This window comes from Taudactylus pleione, unplaced genomic scaffold (genome assembly GCF_031769625.1).
Source record: "Taudactylus pleione unplaced genomic scaffold, aTauple2 ptg000436l, whole genome shotgun sequence".
Classification (NCBI taxonomy): Eukaryota; Metazoa; Chordata; class Amphibia; order Anura; family Myobatrachidae; genus Taudactylus; species Taudactylus pleione.
In genome coordinates this window covers 10,461,380-10,478,947 of record NW_028284838.1, presented here as the reverse complement: position 1 = coordinate 10,478,947, position 17,568 = coordinate 10,461,380, and the positions used below count along the sequence as shown (strand labels likewise).

Below are 17,568 nucleotides of genomic sequence, written 5' to 3'. Positions count from 1 at the left end.
ACTGAATGATATCGTTAATGATATCATTCAGTGTGTATGCTCAATGTTGTTCCCGACATTGAGCCCGGTAGTGCAGGGGAAACAATTAACGATATCGCTCATGGAGCATATCGTTAAGTATGTATGAGCCTTTAGTTTCACAACAGATCCTGTAACAATTCTTAGCAGCTGAAACCTCATGCAACATAATACTCAAATATTGTGGATGGGCCTACATAATTATGTAATGCATTAACTTAAAGGAAATAGTTATGTATGGCAGAATGTATTAAGTCAAGAGAGTGAGCACTGATTTTAAAGCAATGCCACAAAGAGATTGGGCTCCACAGTTCAGTTTCCCTGGTAATTACTCATTATTATAGTTTATGTCTTTATGTCTGTGTCTTTGATCATACACAGAAAAGTTAATTGCCGCAAGTTCTGAATTGATAAACTTACTCCAAGATACAAAGTGTAACAGACACCAAACATTTCTTGTTTAAAATGTTTTTGGTATCTAAACTGTATAACAACAACTGTTCTACATCATCAATAAATAACTATATTTCTTCCCTCTGTGGAAGATCGTACAGCTGCCCTGGCATTCAGTAATGTTGTGCCCAGCAGATAGGATTCCCTAGGCTCTTAGTTGGCTGTGGGTTAGGTTTCAGCTGCTGTTTTATTGACAAGCTCTACTTACCGTTGCCATTTCTATTGAGATAGGCTGGCCACCGTGGTCTGATGCTATTATCAGTTCTCTCGGGATAGAATAAAATAAACTGCCTGGAGAAATTCTGTGCTTCTTGGTGCTGGAGGTCTCTGCTCTGTCCTCACTCTCTTCATCTGCTTTATGGGTATCCTGATTGGTCTTGAAAAACATTGCATAGTTAGTGAGTGCAAAATTAACCTCTTCAGTGGTAAGCAATAGAAAATGACTACGGAAATAGGTCCAGATGGCCACGTAAGCTATTAGATTGCAAACCAAACACCTGTTAGCAGAGAATTGTAACACTATTATACTAGGCCAGATTGTCACGAATGTCTACAGGATGCACTAAAGTCTTCATTTGAAAGCTATACACTGATATAATGACTGTATATAAAACATATATATTATAGAAACACATACCACAGGTAAAATGATAGTTATTTCTTTGTAATTGTTTACTATTTCCCACAATGCATATATGTTTATATACACTTTGGAAAGTACACTTCTGATATAGAAAGTAATGAACTGACCCACAGGAGAATAGGCATTTATATGGTGTATTGGGCCTGTTTCAGATTGGATTGCAACTGCAACAGCGTACTGCGCAAGCATCGAAGTACACGTGCGCGAACCAGTCACTGCGATCCCATCGCAGAGTGATTGACAGGAAGTGCTGTTTTGGGGGGAGGTGACGAGGGCGGTTGGAGAAACGTCGGCATGCCAGTGCGTTTGAAATAAATGCCTTTACAGGGGCGTGTATAAATTATCCACTGCAACGGCATACGCAGCTTCAGCTCTCACTGGAAGATTAGCAATTTCTGAGTAAGGTCAGACCTTGTGCAAGGGTGTGTGAGGCTCCGATTGTACTCGACGTTACCGATGGTTTCACAGTCTTGCAAAGTATTACGGATGTGTGTAAGGTAAAGTGGGTGTCCTTATGTTGTGCTGCGACGGCATAGCGATAGCAGTGGATTAGCATATCATCGCAGTGAGACTGTGCGTAATCGCAGCAGCGAATGTAATTGGGATCCAACCTGAATCAGACTCTTTATCTTTTTCTGCACAGGCTCTTGATAACTTGCATTTGAAAGAAATATACATCTGGTATAGAGCTCCACAGACATATAGGGGTCTATTTATCAAGCAGTGAAAAGTGTGGAGAAGTGAACCAGTGGAGAAGTTGCCCATAGTAACCAATCAGCACCTACCTATTATTTTATAGACAGTACTTGATGAATGCTACTTCAAAGCTTATTGGTTGCTATGGGCAACTCCTCCACTGGTTCACTGCTCCATGCTTTTCACTGCTTGATAAATAGACCCAATATAATCCTAGTAATATCATATTAAAATGCTATTTTCCAGCTGTCAAATTGTTAAGATTTCCACGTTCCAATAATATATATATGTATTACTATTTCCGTCTTACAACTTAGTAACTAATCATAATGCTCTATATACAGTATAATGATTGTCCTTTCTATGTTTAATTACTAAATGTCTTCACTAAATAAAAAATGTTACAGTATAACATGAACATAAAGTATGTGCAGCTCTTTCTGCATTCTACTATTGCTTTTTTTGCATTTCTTTATCCATAAGAAACACCTGTATAAAAAACAACTCACAATAATGGGTTCTACTTACTATTGGTCTCTTCCTGACGTCTTCCTGTAGTAGCTCAATGTAACTTAGTTTTGCGGTATCTCCATTTAGAAGCACTTTTGCACAATCATTCATAATAACAATGTCACAAAAGAAGTGAGAGCTGAAGCCACTTTAGATGTCTGATAGGAAAAATACGGCCTCTCTCCCTGTGCCTGGCTGGATACTGCCTTCCCAGCTCTTCTCGATTACCAGATAACAGGACATGATCACCCTTGTTTAACATATAAGCTATGTCACCGTTACTAGCACAGCCGGGACTGACATTTCTGTACCATTAGGTAGCTATTCAGAATGGTCACACCCTCCCAAATAGTAAAAACACAAATTTTCAACACAGCTGGTTTGGGAGATTAGCAACTTAGATTTCTAATATCAAACTTTAGAAAAAGTGTATTTTTTTTTACCAGTGAAGTTTAATTCTAAACATAAAGGTCTTAACACCCATTTATAGTTATACATTTAAAAATGTATTTGGCCATAAAAGATTTGCAAACATTACAACTCCTGGATCCTTAAAATATTTTACTTTATCATTCTTTGAAAATCAGGACCATTATATCTGTTTATTAAGACACGTGATAGGGCTGGCTTCTATCACCGCTTATCACATTAGGAAACCTCATAGCGCCAAGATTTACCAATAAAATTTTAAAGTGCATATCCACTACATGATATAAATGGACGATTGAATGATAACGTTATCGTTCAATCGTTCATTAATCGTGCGGTGAATATGATGGCAACGACCAGCGATGTGCGCTCCCGCTGGTCATTGCCGGCATCTGTCATCGTCTATACATACTGCCCAACCTGACGATAATGACAGGTTGTGCATGTTCGGGGATGAGGGAGGGAGGGTGCGTGCACTGAACAACATATCGTTCAGTGTGGGCACATTATCCACTGCACAGTATAATGACCAATTAACCGAAGTCGTTATCGTTCAATCGTTCTTTCATCGTGTAGTGGACATGCACCTTTACTGAGACAGAGGATCGATACTCAGCTGCATCAGTGATGCTGGCGTTAACCTCATACTTGCCAACTCTCCCTGATTGTCAGGGAGACTCCCTGAAATAGTAGCAATCTCCCTGACTCCCTGAAGAGTCTAGCAATCTCCCTGATTGCACCTTACCCCCATTATGAAGCTGTTATATAGACAAAAAACATACATTCAAATGGGATCATTAGTGTAATTTCCCTGCATTGGTTATAAGGCACAATGATCCCTATGGCTACATGCATTTTTCTGAAAAGTATCAGTGTGTTTTCATCAACAAGTAGCTCTTACTAACTGCTTTGGGGTCATTTACATATAAGCACATTTTATGACACGCCTCTCAGGTGTAGCAGTACACGCCCACTTTACTGCACACTCAAAGGCATTGCTTTCACAATTTCCCTGAAATGCTTTTCAAAAGTAGGCAAGTATGCGTTACCGTATGGATTCACCAGGCCATTCTCAGGTGATGTGCGCATCCCTGCCCTAACTAGCCATTACACACATTCACAGTGTTCTTTCAGCAGAGCCGTAAGTAGACTTTTTGGTGCCCTGTGCCAGAGAGAGCATTGTCAACCCCTAAATTTTTTAAATAGGGACACCTGAAAAAGGGCCATGGCTTCATGGGGAAGGGTCAGGGAAGAGATAGGGGAGGAGATGCTGGGGATAAAAGAAGAGGAAGCTACAAGTGAGAATGATAAAAAACAGGAAAACTGACAGGCCCAAACAGCGCAACCCTGCCCTGCGGTGCCCTTTGCCATGGCACAGGTCGCACTACCCTAGTTACGGCCCTGATTTTCAGTTGCACTAAGGTCTATTTTTATGAACCAGAGAAAAGCTCCAAATCAGGTAAAAATATATATTTTTTGTTAATTTTTTGCCAGAAATACAGTTTCTACATATTTAAGAAAGTTTTCGTCAGGCGGTACCACCAGCTGCCCAAACGCTATTGCCATTTGAAGATGATGATAGTGAGGGTCAGTAGAGGAAAAAATGCTTTATTATTAGAAAAATAGAAAAAAAAATGTTCTATTTCTTCAGTCAAATAAATGAGAAGTTGTCCCAGCAAAGATTCCTTTTTAAATTGCTGCAGTAACTGATTTTTTTTTTGCAGCAATAAACAATCTTATTAACAATATTATTTAACACTGTTGTCATAGACCACTAATTAACAAAACGTTTATTTTTTTTTAGGAATTGCTAATTCAAATAAAATACAGCATTAATCTTTTTCTGCTATATAACAGAATTACGGAATGGTATTGAAATACCGACGACTTAATAGCCGCCGGTTCTAATCCCGACAGTGAGAGACCGACAGATGAAGATCCCGACGGGCGCCCATAAGTATACTAACCCTCCCCTCTCCCCCCTCTAACACTAAACCCTCCCTTAGGGGTGCCTAAATCTAACCCTCCCTGCCCGCACCCTAAACCTAAGTCTCCCGGGGGAGGGTGCCTAACCTCCCCCCCTAGTGCCTAACCCTGACCCCCCTTTCCCTAGCCTAACCCTAAGTCCCCCCCGGGTCCCTAAACCTAACCCCCCCCATCCCCGGGCTAAGTGCATACTTACCCGGCAGGAGGATGATCGGTCTGTCGTTCCGGCGTTGGAATTAACGTAGGCGTCGGTATTTCCACGCCTATGTTAAATCCCTTGCCGGATGACACTGTCGGGATTCATCCCCAGAATTACAGTGGTACATGGTTCTTGTTAAAAAGGCCTCCCCATTTTATGCATGGGAAAAATGTTTGTCTAGCGTGAAGCTCTATCTCTGGTGAAAACTGAAAACACCTGGTTTTATGGTAGAGATCTTTTTCCCTATAATAAATAGAGCCTGAGGACCTCATTCAGAGTCCACCGTTGCGGCCGCATGGTTGTAAGGTAAAAAGGGGCCGGATATGCAAATGAAGCGCTCGCAAGTTGCGTCGTTAAGATCGGATCGTTAGCTGGACGAGCAAGGGGAGGATGCGGCCGTAAGACTAAAAAAACGCCCCCTTCTCGTTCCCATTACACGTCATCTCCAGGCATATAAGGATTAATGGAGACCATCGGGAACCATCGGAGCTGGTCGTAGACCTTAAGGTTGACCATACCCTCTCTTAAGCACTATGATCAAGTCAGTGTAAAAAACCCCCATGTCACATGTGCCATGACACTATTTAGTTAATTATGCACTCCCATAAAACGCCGTTTGCATAGACAGGCACGCCTGCGTTCGAATCACCACTCCCCCGTTCACAAGCACCTTCCCCTGTTACCACCCACAAACGCCTCATCCTGTCACTCAAACTAACGACCTGGCCAAGTTGAAGTAGAGAGCAATTTCTGATCGTAATAGCTAGTTTGCGCACGCGCATTGCGAATTTTACACATGCGCAGTTTAGCGAACATCGGTGGCGTACGACCGTGCGGCCGCAACGACCGACTCTGAATGAGGTCCTGAATGTGAAGTGTAAATTATTGGTAACAAACATTATTAGAACCATAATAAAAATAAGCTGAACATATTTATTAGAATAATAGTCTTCACTAATGTCAAGGGAGTAGTTCAAAACTTAAATGGGATGAATCCAATGTTATGATAATTGTATAAATGCTCAATCAAATAATTATAAAGAATTTAATTCAAAGTGCCCAGTGCTCTGTGATCACTGAATTAGGACTATTATGTCTATTTAATGACATGGCGATAAGGCCGGTTCTATTGCATCAGTACTGTCACGCTCTGGCTAACATGATTCTCCGCCACGAGATTAAAAGACGTGGACCCAGGTTGAGGAGGGAACAGGAGACGAGGGGCCTGGATTAGTGTCTTCCTTATCCACCAGTACCGGATGTTGGTGAGACTTGACCAAAGGCACGGAGTCTAACCTCATGGTAGTTGTTCACCAGTGACCCCTCCAAGCGGGAATTGGGCTTAAGCTGCACCCAATAGGCAGGTTGTGGCCCTTTGGTCAGGTATCCAGCACAAGTGCGAAATAATGGAAGAACACTACCACGGGGCAAGTGCAGGAGAAAGATATTGAAGGATTGTACTTAAGTGATTGACAGAGAACACACTTAGTGGTTTCAGTTGCAATGCTGGCACAGGAGATGGTATAATGAGCGGGTACTTGGATGATGTACGAAGTACACACACTCAGGGGTGTATCTAGGGGTCCCAGCGCCCCTGGCAAAGTAATAGACTGGCGCCCCCTCCCCCCCATATTTTCGGAATAATTCTCTGTACTTCCTCGTGTCTGTCTGTGCTTCTCTTTTCATCCGTCTGCCTCTCTGTGTCTCTATATGCGCAGAATGACACACGCGCTGCGGTGGGTGTTGGGAGGGATCCGGTTGGATCCTGCTCACAGCACTCCCCGAATAAAAGCCCATAGGCTTCTATAGGGTAACGCCATCTGTAGATGGCATTACCCACTGCATCCAAGCTCCGGAGTGCATCACATTCCGGGGCTTGGTGCATATGAGAAATGCAGTCAAACACCCATTTTGGGGGTTTGACTGCATTTCTTCCCTTGCTGCATCCCGCCCGGGATGTGGACCTGGCTAGCTGTTTCATACATTTACAGTGGATGTTCAGTTGCACTAAGGGGTATATTAATGAAACAGAAAAAAGCCCTATGACCCGATGACCTCACCAGGTGATCATAGATTATGTTTCATCCGAAAGAATCTTGGAATAGTACCATCAGTAACCACCTGTTACTGACTCCGCCCACTGCACAGTGGGTGTGTAACTTTGCTGCCACCACCAAGCTCCTCCTACTGCTACTTGGAACCGCTTACTTCCACCAAGGATTCTACACTGGCACCTGGAACCACTTCTCCAAGGCTTCTATGTCGGCAACTGGAACCACTAACTTCTGGGTAATTGTGGGCACGCTGCTGCAACACTTCACGGATAGTGTTCGGTTATATCCAACTGGTCCCCCCATCATGGACCAGTCTCTGCAGGGTAGTTGGCAGAGGGTTTAGTTTGGAGACACTGGGCTCAATCCAGAACAGCCAGAGAACTGAATAGTGTTCTGCGCTCTTCTGGTGGACGCAGGATACAGATGCAGTCAGCTTAAAGGCCAGGGGGCAGATGTATGAAGCTCTGGAAGGTGATAAAGTGCAGAGTGATAAATGACCAGCCACTCAGCTCCTAACTGTTATGTTACAGGCTGTGTTTCAAAAATGACAGTTGAAAGCTGATTGGTTGGTTGTTTATCACTCTCCACTTTATCACTTCCCAGAGCTTCATACAACTGCCCCAATACGTTTATTGCTCAATGTCTTGAAAAAGATGCTTCCCCTTGCAGATGGTGCTTGGGGATATCACAGCATACAGAAGTACATTCCTTCTTGATGTTCAAAAAGATACACCAATTCTGGGCTCGCAAGCCCCTTTTAATTCTGTTCTTACACACAATACCACAGGGGGTAAGTCCCTTATGGAAAGTGGCTAGTGGTCACTCCTCTGTGACTGAGACCACTTCTGGAGGGATGGGATGGTTCCCTCCAAAACTTACTTCCAGGATTCTACTAGGGGACTTGTCACCTCCTCTACCCAAATCTGGGCTCCAGGAAAAGGCAGTCAAGAACCCCAGCCAAAAGACTTATGGCCGCTGTGGAAGCTCTTGGGACCTCCCAGAAAATAATCATCTGACTGTGTTGGTCAGTTCTCTGCTCCTTCTCATGCCACTTCCAGGCATGAGGTTGCAGGGGAATAGACTCCGATTCCCTGGAAGGGCGGCAAGGGAACTCAGCAGTCCATAGCACTGGGTTTTGTTAACAAGCTAAGCTCCCAGTCCCCAGCATGGGACATGCAGCCCAGGACTACATCCCAGTCGCAGTAACACTCTACATGCAACACGCCCGGCGTTAACATGCTGCCTGGCACATATACATTTGTACATGTCTCTGCATCTTGCGGACTTCCCTTGGCACCACAACTTTGACCATAAAAATGCCACAGCCTAACCTTCACTCTATCTCTCTCCTTGGTGCCTAACCCTAACCTTCGGGGTAAGTGACTAATGTAGACCATTTTTGTGTTGACCATTTCAATATCAACCTTTTGACACTGTTGACCTCTTGTACCTGTCTATCTTCACCCATGTTGACATTTTGTACCTGTCGACCTTTTGTCCATTCTACCTATTGACTGTCTACCATTTGGGGTCTATCTAGACATTGTTGACCTTTTTAGTGTAGATCTATTGATGGAACCCATATGTTAGACAGAGGTGAAGGATCTGATGTTGTTAAAACCGGGGATGATGACAGCATGCCCCTGCATTGGTTGAATAGATTAATAGTGTGTACTGAAATGTGTTATGTAGGAGTGGCCTGTTCTAGAATGTGAGTACAGCACTGCTGCATCGCAGAGCACAATTGGGAGAAGCCTGGCATTGGATGGAATGGTGCACGTGGGGGTTTCACGCTCATGTGTTGCCTCCCACATTCTCACAATGGTAGAGCAGGAGGCCTCAAGATGCTGGAATGGCATCAACAGTAGGGAAGCCATCCTTGGGATAAGGGAGCCAAAAGGTACCAGGGGAATCTATGAAATTTTCTGATGGGATGGGAAATCTATGTATGTGTTGAGAAGAGGTCCACCTCAAATAGACGGTCAAATTAACATATCAAGGGTTAAGTATGTATAAATATTTTCCTTACTCCCATTGGAACTACTTTAATCTACATCAAGTGAAAAGAGACTAGAGTAGGATCATCAAATTATAAAACACATTATATATTGATTGTCAAAAATGTAGGTATATTAGTGAAAAGATTCTGGATTTATTTTTTTTTCAGTTATAGAGATGCCACTGGGGAGGGCTACAGGGCTTTTGAGAGTATGGTTGTGACAGAAGGGCAGTTCAGATAAAGAAAAGGATGGGACTGATATCATGTAGATATTACAGATAAAATGTCAGTGAGATTTTTTTTTATCCCAGTTCATCCAAAATATTTTCACTTATTAGTATATGTGTGTGAGGATATGATTTACAGTATGTTGATTAATTTCTCCCCATGGGTTGTTCCAAATCATGTTAATTCTTTGAAGCTTTCATCTACTTCTTTGAGTGGGCTCTAAGGGAGTTTAGGGGCCCATTTATCAACGAGTTTTATTATACGCAATGAGTTTTAAAACTCATTGCATATGATAATGGTGCTCCAGCCATCTGTTTAAAAAATGACAGTTGGGATCTGATTGGCTTGAGCACCATTTATCATATGCAATGAGTTTTAAAACTTGTTGCATATAATAAAACTCTTTGATAAATGAGCCCCTAAGTTTTGTTATCCAGAACCTGAATGACGTTCATTGTAGGGGCTGGTATGTGTAGCAATGTTTAGTCCATATTCTCATTAGTACAGGAAAAGACAGAACAGCAGAGTTTACCCATGGGCAAAGTCGCTGATTCCATTTTGATAGAATGAGCGCTGCTGCAGGATACATTATTGGCTCTCAGTCTGGGCGTTGGTGCATACAGTATGAGGCATATGGTTACTCTCCACCAGCTTCAGTCACTTCTGGGAATGCTACATTTTGTGACCAGGATCATACCTATAGATCTTTAGAATAACTTTATCGAGGTAAGAGATGCTTGAAGCATGTGATTAATTTAGATTTTTTTTTTTTAAATAACGTTTATAATATTTTTAAAATAGAAGCAAGAAAGGATACTGCATGGAAAAAAAGAGGGGGTGGGGATACAATCATTAGTTAAAAAAATGAGATGAGAACAATAACATTCAGTTTATATTGACTGAGAGGAAAAAGGATAATCCTGGGAAATAATGGAATCTGAGTAAATGCTATTAGTGGGAGGTAAAATTAGAGACCCCTAAAGAGCTCTACAGGAAGGAGGATGGGGGGCCCGGAAATGGGAAAAAGGGGGTAAGCATGCAAGTAAGGTAAAAAGTGAGAAGAAAGAGGAACACAGGGGGTGTAAAGTGGAGAAATAGGAAGAAGAGGACAATAAAAAAAGTTAAAAAAATAGAGCTGGGAATTGCTATTTGGATCAATCAATTATGTGTCTGAGCTTGATGGTAAGAGACTCAGGGAATCTAAATATTATTACATTTATGGGGATGCTCATGCAAAATGCTTGTGATGTGTACGTGGTATATGTTCCAGATAAAATTAATCAGCGCAGTAGTTGAGGGAGGCTCTGAATTTTCCAATTCACAGCTATAGAGCAACTGGGAGCATTAAGTATGTCTGGGAGTGATTGGGCACATTCGGGATCAGTATAGGCAGAAGAAAATACAATAGACATAAAGGGAGATGAATGCCTGTAACAGTATGCATCAGGTTATGGAGCAAAGATCCAATATGGAACAGTTTTGGGCATAACCACCATATGAGAACCCACACCTCCATAATTCCTCCAGCATCTGTCTGATGACAAAGGGTAAATGGCTAGCTCACGGGTAGGGACTTTTTCTTTAATTCTAACACATAAAAATTATTTTGCTGCATTCTCTCTAATCCGTGCGCAGTCCTCAGTGTCACTGTCAGTGATTGACAGTCTGCTGGCATTTCTGGGGGGGAGGGGAGGGGGTGGCAACGGCTTCCATTTCCCCAAACGGAGGCGTGTCACCACCGATGGTAGCAACTGTGATAGCAATACCATCAGACCTTGAATCACCCCATTGTACAGCTCCTCAGGAGACAGCACTCACATTAACACTAATTACTGCTCCATGAATTCATTGCTTATTTTGTATATTTCCCTCATATGTAACTTGCAATTTTGTAAAGTTCCGCCTACACTGATATAGTTATAAACATACTTGTCATACATACTGTATTGTATATCACAGTTGGAGGAAGACACTTGGAAGATGTCTCAGAATATATAGCCAAGTTAGTTGAAAAGCACATTATGTTATCATTACACAGCAACAGTTGCACAAACGTATTTACAGCTTATCTATATTTTTATTACAACCAGTGAATAATGATAGCTAGAGATTGTATTTGACACATAAGTAATGTTCTTTAAGCCTGCATACACAGACTTAGAACGTAGTACTACCCTAGAACGTAGTACTTTTAATATTTAGTACTTGAAGAGAAGGAATTGTTGTATACAAAGGCAAAACATCTTTGAAGAAAAGGGGTCTGCACATTCCAATTTATTTCCTTGTTTATCGATGCAGTTTTACTGGTGATACATTCCCTTAACTTACTGCATATTGAGTATAAACTTAAAAAAATAAAAGTTTGTAGCTATTGCAATTATGTGAATCATAAAGGTAAATTATCTTGCAGAGATTACCTGGACTACTGGTTTGCTTATTTCCAACCTGCAAACAATAAAAAATAACTGTTAGATCATGATGCTCTAACATATGATTTATTTTGTCTTTATTTGGAAATGCAAGAAGCAGGGCATTCTAATTAATCATTTTAGTAAAAGTAATTATACCCAGTTTGTCATCTATGAGTGATAGCCTTACCCCTGGGAGCTGAATATTGATCTCCACTTGTCAAGTTCAGAAATTTTGGTTGTAATGTCCTCTAATTCCATTGGTTTACAGGCAGGTTCTCTGCCCAAAGTTCTTTTATCCATCAGAAGCTGAACGGAACATAAAAACACAGAAGAAATTGGTCCTCCTTTTATAAGGGACATCAAAGATTGTTACTGCATCCCCAACAAAGACCAGACTGACTAAGTGTCACCATTCAGAACTGGATGTTAGCTCACATCATCACCTTCTGATTAAAGTTTTATCAGAGCTGGACACACTTGTCTGTCTTTTTTTCTCGTTGTTTGAATTTAGTTCATCATCCTTTTTCTAAAAACACAAAATACATGTTTAGATTTGGTCTGGTATTACATATCTGATTCCCCAAGGCTTGAATAATTTAAGAGTGCGAATTGTTCAATGTTCAAGGACCAGAATAAATGTTATGTCTCATTATAGTTCCTACTTTTCCACTGCTACAAAGAGGAGAGGCAGATTGCACAGTTTGTTAACAGAAATTAAATTGTACCTTTTGTAACCCAGGTCAGCTCCCACATAATATATTAAAACAACAATAGATGCTGCATAATGCTGAGAAGTATGATTTTATTTTATTGCTGCAAACTAATAACTTATTAATTGCATTTATCAATAACAAATTCACAGAGGTAGTTGAACATCAGTGATACACTATTTACTTCATTTATTGCTGGCATTGAAATGCAACTTATTTTAATTTATTTATAAAAAAAAAAGTTAATTTGGCTTATATATCTATTTGTTTTCTTTAGCGCTCTTCAGTTATTCCACTATTGATCTCAACAATGTAGTGGCATCTTTCTGCCAACTGCCTAATTCCCTTGGTGGTACAGTTGGAGACTAAAAGTCTGACTTTAGAATTTGTTTCCTAGGAATGCCCACCATCCATTGACTTAAAATTCAATTATCATCTCCTGCGAAGTTATGCGTTTCCTAAAAGAATTTACTTATCCAGCCTTAGGTCTGCTCTCTGCTCTAAAAGACTGCCTCCCTAATTCAGCCAAGAACTTTTACCCATGGGGCATAATTTAATTGAGTGGATCAGGGAGTGGAAGGGGGCAGCCAGGTCGGCATAATAGGAGAGGCGTAGAGCGGCATAGGGCAGCATGGCCTGGGACATTACATGGCACTAGGGCGGGGCAGAGGCATGGCCATACAATCTTATCATTGTGGCCCGCCCCCGCTACACAAAGTGCTATTCACAACATCCTGCATCTTGTTTCCTACCATGGTTGGACCCTTTTGTTCTCCCTAGTTATCACCATGATCAAGGAGAGGGCGGTACAGGGCATGTTTAAATAATGAGACCCCCTCTACGAAAAAGAACCCAATCATGTTTTCTTCTTATGTACTGTAAATATATATGCTGTTTAGTATTCTGTAATTCTTTGTGTGTGTACTGTAAAATGTTCTTTGAGAGAGTTGCAATGAGAGAAGACCAATCCCTCAAAGACAGTCTCAAGCGCAGGTTCCACTGGAAATACTGGCCAGCCCAGAGCTTGGAAACCTGCAAAAGTTTCTAGGAAAAGTTGGCTAAATGATTTGGCTCTGAAATATACAATAATATTGCCCACAGTCCTAGGATTAGATAGATTTACTCAAACCACTGTCTGGCATCTCTGAGACTGAACTGTGCATGTGCGACAGTGCCACCACTTGTAACCTCAGTCCTCACCCAATGGGGTATATAGGATGTCCAGACACAGCAAACATTGTACATACCTGGCTCTCTGTGAACCAACCTGGTTGTGTGCTCAATGACTGCTCTTGCTTTTCCCAGCATTGCTACTTTTTCTTTTCCCAGTGTAGTTACTACATTACCACAAAGGGATGTAGTTATGAGACCAGCGGCCGCGATGCCGCCGGTCTCAATCCCGACAAGAAAATCCTGACAAGGGACTTAAGATAGACGTCAAAATACAGACGCCTATCTTAATACCGAAGGCAGAATGCCGAAGAACGCCAGCCCGAATGAGGTAAGTCCGGAGTGCCCTTAGCGTTAGCTACTGGGGGGAGGGTTAGATTTAGGGAGCATAGCAGGTTTAGGTTTTGGGGGGAGGTTAGGGTTAGGCACCCCTATGGGGGAGGGTTAGGGTTAGGCACCTCCGGGGGGAGGTTAGGCACCCTCCTGGGAGGGTCAGGTTTAGGGTGCGGAAAGGGGGGGTTAGGGTTAGGAACCCCTGGGGGAAGGTTAGGTTAGGCACCACTAAGGGAGGTTTAGGGGAGGGAGGGGTAGGGATAGGGTACTTACCTGCCATGTCGGGATTTTCTCCCTTCGGGCTGCTGGTGTTGTGATATGAACCAGCAGCTAATCAGCCACCAGGACTTAATACCCATTTCACCACAATAGTACCTAACCTTTGGACTATGCTACTGCTCAATCACTCATTACTACAGTGTACCAGATTCTTGGACTGCATTTCAGAATTACATAATCCTGCTGTGCAATGGCCTACACTTGCTTAACATACTAATAACTTCTGCCATAAGTTATTACATTAGATATACCTGAGAAATAGTATCTGCTTTGTCTGTGCTGCTTGCAGTCATTAATACATAGTCATTCCAACCCTGATTTAAGAGCTCTGGCCATTGGGGTCCTCCTTGAACACACCAAGGTAGCATCACTACTATGTTCAGGGAAGCTGAGACTGCTTCGGGGCCTGGATACTGAAGGGTGCGTGACCAATTCTGGGAGGTGTGGTCACAACCCCTTCCGGGGAAAAAAAAAAGGAAAATACCATGCGGCACGTGACATTGGGAAGTGATGCCGCATGCAGCAAAGAAGGACATTTGTCTCCCTCAGCATCTGGTCTGGACCTCCTGTGGGCCCCTCAGATATGCCTGGACCCAGGTAATCAGTAAACTTCCCCCCCATGGCGGTTCTGACCATGTTAATGTGACATGCGGCCATTCAAAATTAGGGTAATTCCAGAACCTCAATACCAAGTTAGAGCACAAAAATATAAGGAAGAGTCCCAATAATAATAGTATGTATCCACTGCTATATTACAGGAAGCCATTGCTTGTTATCTCAGTATGAGCAAATAGCCTGTTGGTTGCCAAGTGAAAAAACCCTGACATTAAAGCTGGCCACAAATCTAAAGATTATCTGTCCAACCAGCCAACTAGTTGATTGGTTGGAATGAAAATCTGGTAAGGTATGAAAGCAAATGACAATCGGCAATTTGCTCCCAAACGCCGGAAAATGGACAAAAACTGTTGTTTGATCAAATTGTTTAGATCAAACATTTAACAAACTTGTCTGTCGACCATTTTCATCTGTTTTCTGGCATTTAGGAGCAAATTGCTGATCATCAGTTACTCCCATACCTTACCAGATTTCATTCCAACCAATCAACTAGTTGACTGGTTGGACAGATAATCTTTAGATGTGTGGCCAGCTTTAGTCAAGTGCATCCATGTTTAAGAATTAGGCTTCATTCCCGCAGCCACCTCCAACATTAAATTAAATATTTAATAGATAGCCTCATCTTTAACCTGCCCTGATATGAAGAAGCATTAATATGTAGCATATTGATATTTTCTCCCCAAAACAGCCCTGAAAGTTAGTCAGCATTCAAATAAATATGTCCATGTACCCCAAAGCCAGCAATTACAACAAATAAATAGCATTCATATTTAATAAATAAGTCTGTTTTCACCCAACTGGCTCTATCATCAAATTAGCAACATTACATTTAATAAATAGGCATATCTCTCCCCCCCCCAACCAGACTGACACAAATAAATAGGATACACATTTAATACAGACACCCCACAGTCCATTAATAGTACAATATAATGACAGCACCCACCACATAACTTCTTCCACATAACTTTAACCACTCACAACAGTCCCCATATAGCATTAAGAGCCCAACCAATCCCCAAATAACATTAATATTTCACAACAGTCCCTACATAACATTAATGCCCTCCTTCTCAATCCCCATATTATATTGATAATCCCCCCCAATACAATTAATGACTGTGCAGAATGTTGTGGGAGGCATAGTCACTGAGAAGAGATGGCTTACACGGAGAGATGTAAGATGGAGGCAGAGGAGAGGAACAGGAGAGTGTGGCAGCCCCCTGCGGGGAGGTGAATTAAGTCATAACAATAGGATTAGCTCATCACAGTGTTGAAATTTTAAGCAACCGTTTTTTCCTACAGTAATGGTAACAAAGGTTATCAGCAATGCTTTGCTCCCTGGCTGCTACTAGTATAATAAATACCTGTAGCTCTGCTTTTATTCAAATCTGTCATAGCTGTGATAATGCCAGCTGAACACAATCACATATACACAAAGGTCTGCACGCTAACAACTTCTCATATTCCTCTTCCCCTTCTCTTATCTTTCAGCAAGTTCTGAAAGCATCTTAGTATTTGGCAATATAAAACCTCAACAAATTTCACAGCACATTGACTGACCTTATTTACCTGCATTGTAAAGTTTCAAAGTGTTTTATTTACTATGGATTAAATATGTTCTATTGCTCTATGTAAAAGTCTGGTAAATATACTACATTTCACTGGCACAGGTTTAAGAGATTATGCTGTTCTTTTAATGTAGTAATGTGTTTGGTGTCCGACGCCATATCCTTGTCAGCAAAATTACTGGTGTCGCCAGCATTCTGATGAGATGACAGCGTCATTGAGTGCGTTACTCACTCAGTGACTCACAAGATGCAGCGCCACCAACTTCTCCTCACTCCTTAATTATCCCTGCCCATGGAGGAGCAGAGGAAGGAGCCGTGCAGTGAGATATACAAATAAAATACATTGTCCAGTTCTATTTGGCATAATATAAAATGGGGGAGCTACTGTGTGGCATAATATGGTAGTGAGGCAGGTGAAGTGACCTAGTTGGTTGGGTGAATTGATGGTAGACATGATGATATAAGGTATAGTATCCCTCTATACGTATATCTCACTGGGTACACACCCCAGTGAAATGTGCTGAGCACAGCAATCAATGTGTTATAATGTATATAGAATTGAGAAATCAGGACAATATAAATCCCACCCTTGATCCGCCCAAACCTGCCTGATCCAGCCAGAAACTCTGATGTTTGAGTGAAATGTTCTCCCGTTTCATGGCCTAGCAAAATGGCATTGCCAGGGCAATTGGCATGGCCAAAGCACATTAGTGCTACAACCATTTTATTTTTTAGATTTTGCCCCCCCTTTTTGTGCCATCAGAAACACGTGCACCTAATATGCCATCAGAGAACACATATATGTCCCTTTATGTGCCATCAGAGCCCCCACATGTCCCTTTATATGTCATCAGAGCCACCTAATACACCTTATATGCTATATCTATCCAAAAACTTCAGAATACATGGCAACATTTTCCTTAAAGTAAGAACAAATCATGCTTGCAGTCTGAGGAATTTAACTTTTATTTACTTTAAATAAACATAAGCAAACATAAAAAGAGAAGGTTCAAGTGATATCAAAGTTCAATAGAAAATGTATACAGGATCAGACCTTCCTAATAAAGATATACAAAAGTGAAAGTAGATAAACCTTCTATCGGATGGGGTGTTGTCATGTGTGCAAACCACTTATCATACTAACATAAAATAAAGACACTGAGACGTGGATTTGGCAGATAACTTGATGGCGATTTATTGGAGCAATAATAATTATTATTTATTTAAGGATGTATGGTGGCAAAGAAAGGACGGCCAGAAATCA

The 17,568-nt window shown here is 41.6% G+C and overlaps 1 protein-coding gene across 1 annotated transcript in view; it reads right to left on the bottom strand.

Moving 5' to 3' along the window:
- The window catches only part of MINDY4B (MINDY family member 4B), a 71,301-nt gene that overhangs the window by 36,902 nt on the left and 16,831 nt on the right, over nt 1-17,568 (bottom strand). Inside the window, exons 2-4 of the mRNA XM_088447655.1 lie at nt 11,814-11,932; nt 11,633-11,660; nt 680-847 (exon numbers count right to left, since the gene is read on the bottom strand). Of these exons, the coding sequence (XP_088303781.1) occupies nt 680-847; nt 11,633-11,660; nt 11,814-11,926 (309 nt within the window). The 5' untranslated portion in view covers nt 11,927-11,932. The remainder of the gene's footprint in view (nt 1-679; nt 848-11,632; nt 11,661-11,813; nt 11,933-17,568) is intronic.